The sequence below is a fragment of the Antennarius striatus genome, chromosome 5 (genome assembly GCF_040054535.1).
Source record: "Antennarius striatus isolate MH-2024 chromosome 5, ASM4005453v1, whole genome shotgun sequence".
NCBI lineage: Eukaryota > Metazoa > Chordata > Actinopteri > Lophiiformes > Antennariidae > Antennarius > Antennarius striatus.
This window is the reverse complement of record NC_090780.1, coordinates 16914960-16925099: the sequence shown is the minus strand read 5'-3', so window position 1 is coordinate 16925099 and position 10140 is coordinate 16914960. Positions and strand designations below refer to the sequence as shown.

The 10140-nt window shown below is 37.3% G+C and overlaps 1 protein-coding gene across 1 annotated transcript; it reads left to right on the top strand.

Annotated features, from left to right (window-relative positions):
- The first annotated feature begins 3767 nt into the window (after positions 1-3767).
- Positions 3768-4889, top strand: gpr25 (G protein-coupled receptor 25). Its single transcript, XM_068315815.1, has one exon. The coding sequence runs from the start codon at positions 3768-3770 to the stop codon at positions 4887-4889; it is 1122 nt and encodes a 373-aa protein (XP_068171916.1).
- Positions 4890-10140: the final 5251 nt, after the last annotated feature.

The window sequence follows — 10140 nt, the reverse complement described above, 5'->3', positions numbered from 1 at the left end:
CTGCTTTTGTATTTGTGTTTGTATGATGATAGCTTAATTTATAATTTTTTTTCTTAGCTTTATTTTTGTTTTGGCAATTTATTTTGGAGTTGTTAGAAACATCCAACACCGAAACTATTTTGCTGTTATGATTTCTCTGGTTAGTCAAACACAAACGCCTCTTTTACTAAACATTCAAGCTCTCCCTGCTGTCGTTAGCTCAGGTACTGCCCTGTCCTTGGTGCTGAATTGGGGTTTTGCCCTTAATATGCAATCTTTATGGCCTTACACCAAATGACACACCCTAACACTAAACCGACAGTAAGATATAGAGTGTTAATAAGCTCCAGCAATGGTGCGTATTTTCAAGACAACAAGACTTTGGAGCAGTTTTATTTTCTGAATAATGAGTTGTTGGACGAATGGGCTGTTAGTCTAATTGGACATTTTTAGGACTATTGAGGTTTCAGAATAATGGGGCACAGGAACAAAGGTCAGTGCCCCCATGGCTAAAGATCCTGCTCTGAGCCCTGAGTGATGATGCGAACGATGATGGTCAGGCATTAGAAACGTGGCTTTACTGCCCACTACTCAATAACTGAGTGACAAGGAGGTGATTTTGGACCGTCTTAGTAAACGCCTAAATGAAAGCTACCAGCTACATGAAAATATTTAAAAGATAAAAAAAATACTTGTTTTATTTGGAAGTAAAAAACCAACAGGAGTCCAGAACCTCAAGAATGACCAATTCATGAAAAACGTTGAGGTGTCTGGATCCTCTGCTGAGGTCCCAGAAACAAGACAGCGCATTAACCGCTAGTTAGCAACTAGTCAAAAACTAGCAAAGCTTTTGAGTATAAAAATAACAATAATAATAATTAATGGATATCTATTTTAAACTGTACTTGAATTCACACAAAGTAATAATAATGAGGTATGTAGGGAAACATTGTCTCAGAAATTATTTTAAGAAAGTTATAGAAATATGTTTTATTTCTGATTTTTTTAATGTTTTATATCTTTAGTGCTTCTATCATGTAATCAGCATTGCTCAAACTCCTTCAGTGAGGCTCATGTGTAAATGAAGTAGCTATCAGAAAAAAGCTTAAACTTGTCATTTTTTAAACAAAAACGTTAAAACTACACAAAATGTACAGCTAATCCTTTGTGCTGAATGTGCTCAGCTGAAGAGTCAAATCGAGACCCTTACACTCTCCAAACAAAATCTTTTCCTCAAACTTTGGACTTAACAAGTAATTCAACACAACTTGCAAATGCACACGTGTGTGCATGTGACCTACAGTATGTCTAACAATCCCAATGACAAATACCACCGTTTCTTTCTTCAAATAAAGACGAAAAGACAAATCATCCACTGGTGAAGTACTTTACGAGATCCTCCTCTCCACAGAAAAAGGACTACGTATCCATGGGAATCTTAGCACGTCAGGGAGGCCTTTCTCTTTCCCTCTCATCCGCTCTCCCCTGCTGCACCCATGGACCAATGCAATTGTTTATTTTCTCCTATTGAGGCCGCTCCATTCACTGGCTCTAACATTTACTCTGCTCAATTGGGGTGAGACAGCACTTATTCGAGGAGAGGAATGTAGCGTTCCACTGACAGAGCAGCAAGAATGCAGAAGCAATAATTAAAATTTTTAAAGGAAAAGGTACAGCTGAGCATGTGGGGGGAGCGACACAAAACCAAACAATGCAGACTGACAGGATTTTCTGCTGTGATGAGTATATGCCTACTTCACCTTGACACTAACAAGAAAGGAGGGTTTGAATGACGCACAATGCTAGAAAGTAGAGCAGGGATCCTATAAGGAGGTCATTCTTTCTCAACTGAAACTCTCTGCAGAACAATGAAGTGTTCTTTGGCCTCTCGCAAGATGTGGCCTGTCCTCCAACCTCACTCCTCCCCACTCTAGCACAATAGCATGTGAGCTGGACCACGGAGTTCATTTCTCCCGAGGTCTATTCTATACTGAAGAGGTAGTGGTAATGATTTCCTTTGCTAACGTTTCCTTCTCTGTGACAATGGCTGTGGCTGCCAGAGCCTTCTGGACCCAGTTTATCTCTGTTATATTTCCCCTGATTGAATCAATGAGCCAAGGTTAATGCAACATTCAACAAAATCTGATGTATGAAATTAGGAAAAAAATTAAAATCTTACTCTGACCAGCTCTAACAATAACGACCTAATGAACATCACAGCCATGTGAGAAGGTTTCATGAAACAGTGTTATCTATCCTAAATCGCAGTGACACTACATTATTTGCTGCATTAGCACCTAGGATACCGCAGCTACACATGCAACTGCAACATAGGTTTGTTTTCTCTGGTGGCGACTGAAGTTTTCCTCATAATCTTCCTTACAGTAGATGTAAAAGATCCACGAGCAATAATGTGTAGTCAATAAATAGTCTGTGATATCACACTGTCCTTGTTTATTATCTTCTCTCCCAGACTACATGAAATATAAGTTGCACACACAAATTTTTCAAAATCTTCGTTCTCTTTTAAATAAAGTGATGTAGCTGTGTGTAATATTAATGTGAGTCTGTCACAGTGGGTATATTTTAGACACAAACACTCCTACTTCAAACTTCAGTTAATTCATACAAAGGGGTGTGGGGGTCTATTTAATGAATTGGTACAAACTATTCAAATTAAATGACAGATTTGGATGGACAGTGTGTTTTTCAATGATGAGTAGGAAATATGCAACAAATCGGATGACGAGGGTCGTCAGCTCCTGAACAGCTTTAGTTCTGAACTAAGACAGAAAGCCGCACACAAGTAAATCTTACCTGCCCCCTACTGGTCAGGTGCGGTCATTACACCCCAACAGAGCCGGGGGCGGTTTCTTCTACAGTAAATTCATGCCACCAAATGAGAACGCACACACACACACACACACACACACACACACACACACACACACACACACACACACACACACACACACACACACACACACACACACACACACACACAGTAACAACAGCAGCGTGCAACTGCTCGTGTTTTCAGCTATTTCAATTTTTTCTGCTGCGTTTCAGTTCTATTTAGAGTCTAATACACAACTTTTAAATATGTAGAACACCTTTGATTAACTTTCAAGTTGATGTTAATGTCATTAAATAAAGTTAACAAAGAAATGTATTAAATGTATTAATCTCTGTGATGAATAGAGTAAAGTGATTTGAAGGAGAAGAAGTCTCACCTCTCACCCAAGAGACTTCTTCAGTTCTGATTCCTCTTTATCTGTCATTGTCCATGACCTGGGTAAAAGAGAATATCTGTAGACTTCATTTGTTAATACTAGATGTAATATGAAAGTCATTTTCTCACAAGATAAAATACCACTACTGCTAAGTTGCTTTATAATGATCTGAATAATTTTTTCGTTGCTGTAAACGTAATGAATATATAATATGGCAAAAAAAAAAAAAGTGTCTAGGTTCCTCATTTTTGTGCCCATAATTCTATTAAGATGTGCTATATGTGTGTGATATTTGAGATTTTTCTGTTACACAGATATAATTTTCCGACAAAAGTTAGGAATCCATTTAGAATCAACAAAAACCAACTTTTCAGCTTCTCTGCTTTACTTAAATTGGATGTGAAATATATTGAGAGGAAGTCAGAGGACAACAGAGCGACGAGGTGAGAGGGATGAGCGCTGATCTTTGTCTCTACTGTTGTCTGTGGTTTTTATCTGTAATATGAAGTAGCCACCCACCCAGGCAAAGCAGCAGAGCCTCTCTGATCTCCAAGAATGAGTGCTGAAACTGACAATCCACTTTATGATTACTACAATTACGACAATGCAACTGATGATGGATTATTTTATTTTAACATCTCACTGGATTGTCAAAATACATACTTGCATGGCTCCAACATTTTCCTGCCAGTATTATATTATGTCATCTTTTTCACTGGTTTTTTGGGCAACCTCTTTGTGATCTCAGTTGTGGGTAGAAAGGGGAAGAGAGGTGGACGTCTGGTGGACATATTCGTTGTCAACTTAGCGCTGGCTGACCTTATCTTTGTCATCACACTTCCACTCTGGGCTGTCTCTGCAAGCCAGAACAGCAACTGGGATTTTGGGGCAGCTGGAGATCTGCTGTGCAAACTAAGCAGCTACATCATTGCTGTCAATCGCTTCTCCAACATCTTCTTCCTCACCTGCATGAGTGTTGATCGCTACCTGGCTGTGGTGAGACTGATGGATTCCAGGTACCTCAGGAGCAGTCTCTGCATTCGTGGCACATGCGCTGCAGTCTGGTTGAGCTCCCTGGTGTTCGGCATCCCATCCCTGGTGTACAGAAGAGTGGAGCCACTTGGTGATGGACTGTCCTGTGTGGAAGATAATGAATCATATTATTTTATTGGCATGAGTCTTACGATGGTGTTGCTCACTTTTGTCTTTCCAATGTTAATCTTTATTTTCTGTTATGGCGGCATTATGGTACATCTTAACAGGCACTGTCACTCTGCAAATCCTCAGAGTGAGGCCCGTCGCAGACACTCTCTGAAGATGGTCCTCTCTATCGTAGTGGCCTTTATGGTTTCCTGGCTCCCCTTCAACATTTTCAAAGTCATAACAATTGGCTTACAACTCTCAAATGTTGATCTGAATTGCGATGATCAGTCCTGGCAAAGAAATGGGCTTCTCATCTCGTGCAGCCTGGCCTTCCTCAACAGCTGTGTGAATCCAGCCATTTACTTTTTTCTTGACCGTCACTTCAGGCGAAGTGCTGAGACCATGTTCAAGACCTGCAGAGGGAAGCCAAAGTTACAGTCAGGCCACAACTCTTCAGCCTCATTCACCAATATTAGAAACTCAGAGAGCTTTGGAACAACTGGTGGGAGAACACATCTTCAGGTGTTTGTCTAGTCTGTAACTCAGAAGGCTGTAAAGGTTATTACTCAATTCTCTTTTAAGATCTGTGTCACACTTCATTCTCATGTCATTCTCATGCGGTTAAATGTCCAGACCAACTTTATAGTTTTGTTCTTGATGCTTTTTGGTTTGTTTGATTTTACATGTTGTGTATCATTCTTTTATTTTTAATTTCATGGAAATATCAGACACATTTTTATACCACTGACACAGTTACACTGGATTGTTAAATAGTGTTGATGTATGAGTGATGTACTTTATTTGCCGACAACTGCTTTGCTAAATAAGTAAAACTGTATTACTTTACAGCTTGGAAATGTATGATTGGACAAAGTTGCATGTCAGATAAATTGATGACAAGAATTTAAGAATGAAGTACAAATACTAGAAATCTATGCATGAGTAATGTTATGTGAATTATATGTAATCTAATAAATTGCAAAATAAAAGTTTTTTCCATATATGGTACTTAGACTACTGTTTTTTGTTTCTGATTTTATTTCCCATATTTACAATGATGAGATTAAACTAAACTAAACTGAAAAATTAAATCTGACAGAAACAGAAACAATATTTAAAGATAACCGATTTGAGAAAATTGTTAAATTGCAGAATTAAAATCAATGTCTTGCATGGTAATGCTCACCAAACATTTGTGATGTTTCTTAATTTGTATTGATAACTAGAATAATTTAATTATACATTAATATGAATGAAAAATCACACGTTAAAAGTTTATGGAAAGCTTTTTAAACAATAACATACAAAAACTAAAGATTGAAACTGTGGGTTGTTTTGCGTGCATTTACACAATAAACACAATTTCATAGGACATTAAAAAACCTTTTTTCATGTTCATACAAATGTTCGCCTGATTTCATCACCAAACGTTTTCTCTGGTTAAGAAAGTACCGTAGCTTCTCCTTACTGCCAGATGATGAAGCATTTACATGATTGTTTCAAGGGAAGTGAGGTATTTGAAAGTTCAAATGTTCATGAGTGCCTGCTTGTTTTCGGTCCCATATGAGTAGGTTGAAAATCACACTTCTCTGCCAGGCTGTGGGTGCAGTGCTTCCACCCACATTTGAGAGGCATGTTTTCTCATGTTATCTGATTGACTGGCAACACTGTGTTTTTTAACAAACAGCCAAATAGCATGTCATAGCATGCCAAACAGTGAGCAAAGAAAATGAGTACCTAAAAGTCATTGTTATACATTGTATATCATACTATCTTTCCAATTGTTGTCCATCAAGATGCTAGTAATGTAGTTTTAAAACCTGACTGAAAACACATATACAGTGTTACTCACTTACTCACGGACAGCCCAAAAAAGGTTCATGCTCAAAGCTCAAAGCAATTATTCCAAATTACATTACACCAGCAGCCTTTTTCTGCATTCCTTAAAGGTCAAAATAATCTGTTTCTGGCTTCACAATTATTATGATTAATTTTCACTGCCTGAACTGTTGTAACGCTTGATTGTGAGTCACAGTTTATACCACCAACTTGGGATCTCACTAATGGACTACAAGCTGCTCAATTTTGTTGCCTGAATAGGTGAAAAATGTTCACAAAGTTTGGACAGTAATGTAGTAGTCCTTCTTTTCTTTGCACAAAAAATTTATTTATCAATGAAACATTAATTTTAAAATGAAACCAAGCAAGAGTTCTGTATTCATTATTTCCTACGGCGTCGATATTAAGAAAGCTTATAATTACGAGAAAATCATGTTAAGTTGGTAATTTAAAAATGTTTCATATTATTTTTTTCTTATGGTAGTTGCAATTTAATTTACTCTTTACATCTCCCCAAGCTCACTTGAAAAGTCTCACGGTGTCACGCTGTCACCAACTCCACCCACTGTCAATCAAGCGCCAAATCAATCATGGCGCATCTGCCAGAAGGAATCACGTGAACAATATGGCGTAAGGAATCTGCAATGTTAGGAGAAGAAATAGCTATACATGGACTTCACAGTTCACATAATGTTAGAGTGTCATAACTGTTCCAACAATTTTCATGTTTTTGAGCAGAGAGTCCAAACAGCAGGAACGACACAGAAAACGGCAATGACTTCTGAGTGAAACTAGCTGGCTAGTACCAACAGTCTGTCCAGCTATGGTTTCGGTTTGGAATGGGACAATCGATGTAGTATCCAAAACGCTCCTCGGGCATCTGTCAAAAACACTCTTTAAGTAACTACATACAGTTCTGTCTGCAGTGCACTGGCGTCGTGCCAGGAGTGTCCCCCGCCTCACGCCCTATGCCAGCTGAGATAGGCACCAGCTCCCCGTGGAGAGGATAAAGCAGGAGAAAATGAATGAGTGAATGAATGAATACAGTTCTGTTCATGTAGTCAGCTAACAGAACTATCACTTCTCTACAATTTCTTCTCCCCTTGCTCTTCTGACAGGTGCCTTTTCCTTTAACGTTAGCTCCTTTCCCAATCTCACCATTATTTATCTTTCTTTCAGCAGTTAACCTGCTAATATTCATCTACAGCTTCGTAATGCCTGCCCAGCGCAATCCATGATTTGCCAACACAAAGTCGTTACGTCACCACATTGATTTTTGAAATATGATGGGTGCGCTTGGTTTATAAAACCAATACATTTGTTGTCATATGTTTTGTATGATGTCTGATATTATTATTTTATCGCAGAATTTCCACGGGTGCCCGCTAGTAGAATATATCATTACAAATACAATGTAAAATTAATGTTCTTTCAGTTTAATGACCACACTGTGTATTGTTTGTTTGTTTGAGAAAAATGCCTGAATAAATTTTAACAGTTGTCAGTAACAAAATTCTTTTAAAAAATTGCAGGCTCCAGTTGTAGTCTGCTGGTCTGTTACACACAAAATGAAAGGTGTGACCTTGGCACTGTGACACTTTCAGTGGGCGTCAGTCAGTTTGTGCAACTCTTTGATGAGGAGACTACAAGCTGGCAGTGTTCTCACACAACCGTTGCAGCTCTGCTTTCTGTGGTTGCTTGCAGCCTCTCATTTCACAACCTAAAATGATATGAAATGAAATCAAATCATGTTTGCCTTCAGGTGGTAAAATGAGTATTATTACTGTTTAGCATCACTGGGAAATGCATTAATCTTACAGTGATGCGCGACAACATCAGATCATTTTAGAAGACTTAAGATGAATACATAACAAATTCTTTCTTACAAATTAAAGGTTTTACACATGAAAACCACTCCATTCATGTCACAAAATACAACATAGATTGACAAAGTGAAGGTTAAATATTTTTCATAGTTAGTTTATTATTGGTTATATTTTAGCTATTGTTATTATTCTCTAACTTGTTTGTTTATTTGCTTGCTTGCTTGTTTATTTTGCTGCACTGTTAGCAGGATTGTTCAAAGAGCTATGAAAGAATGTTGATTCCATCTTTTGGAGAGGTAGAGGATGGACCAACAATCCATGACACTCTGATGATTATCTGGACCATCATCTAAAGATTTTCACTGTGATCCTTTTTTTTACTCCCTCATTCACAAATGAATGATAGTGGTAATAATTTTTTTGATTCATGGATAACTCAGCAGCAATGCTTGGATAAACCTACACTGTGACGTTTACAAAAGGTCCGCCATGCCTGGGTCCAGCACTACAGATCTGGCTTCCCACAATGTTTGGATGTGTGGAGCACATGGAAAATTCCCTGCTCTGGCGTAACGAATACAATAATGCTACTGAATTACAACCTATCAGATTTTGGCTTAAACTGTGTTGACTCAGTTAAATGTCAAATTTGTCAAAATGATTCTGAAGAAAACTACCACTAATGCAGTAATGTTATTCTTGAATTGCTATTAAGCTAATAATAACACAGATTTATTCCAGGGTAGGTCAAGTTTCATATTATGTAGGTCAAACTTCATTGATTTTTAATGCAATGACATAATGAGAAAATAGAACTGCGTAGGATATGAGATTTTTGTTTTGATTCTGTTGCCACCTTTTACCCATTGATTGTTTGAGCAGTGTAAAAAATAATTGCTGAAAGCTGTTTCCTGCATAATTACTGTACTATATCAATATAAATGAATGAATAAATTAATTTATTTACATCTTTTATTTTTTGCCTTTTATTACAGGAATAATTACAAGAAATAATCATAAAAATATAAAACATCATTATTACATAGCATAACATGCTTTTTCAGAATTTGATATTTTTAGTTATTGTTTCATCAACATTGTTATCCACAGTGTAAAGAAGAAGGATTAGGCAATCAGATATAATTAGCACAGGTAATCTATTCTTCAGTTGCACGAAGTTACTTTTCATAAAATACTTAACCATGCACTGTATTTATTTCTAATAACTTAGCATTTAAAACATTTCCGGCGGTTCAATCATACCGCAACATCATACCCTGTGATAAAAATTGACATTAATAGCAGGCTCATAGCTGTTGTTTGTGAAAGTTCAGCATTATTGGCATCATTCATCTATACTTTACTTATGTCCCAGTTAAACAAATATAACTGAATCTCTAAAAACCCACATTTTATTTCTCATGTGTACTCACACTGCATGGTGCTGGTTGGTGAATAGTTTAACTGGTGATCCATTATCCAGCTGCGCCAAGACAGATCAAATCACATTAAGTACATTGAAATAAGGTCTGCTCTTTAAGAATTTAATTTGTTTGTAACTGTTATACACTACAATTCTACAATGCTGAACCAACATGTCTAATCTCGGTCTTTGAGGAAGAAACTATATGGACAAGACCCAGACTCTGGAGGGCAGTAATCCACCTTGACCAGTTATGTGGAACAGAAATAGTATGTAGATAGGAATAGGGTAAGAGAAAGAGAGACACAGAGATAAAGACAGAGTCGGGAGCCAATGTAAGGATGTCAGAACTGGAGAAATGTGCTCTCTCCTCCCAGTTTGAGTCGGTAAGCAGGCAGCCTCATTTTGAACTAATTTTAAAATCCTAATAGAGGAGCTTGAACAGCATGATAGTAAGGAATTAGAGTGATCTTATCTAGAAGTAACAAAGGCATGAACGATTTTTTTTAAAATAAAGGATCATTTCTAATTTTAGCAATGTTTAGTAAATGAAAGAATGCTGTCCTAAACACAGACTTAATATGGGAGTTAAAGGGCAGATTCTGATCAGAAATAACTCCAAAATTTTTGATATCACTACTAGAGGTTAAAACAGTAATATCTAAGTAAATTGCAGGTTTAGAAAAATCACCTCTAA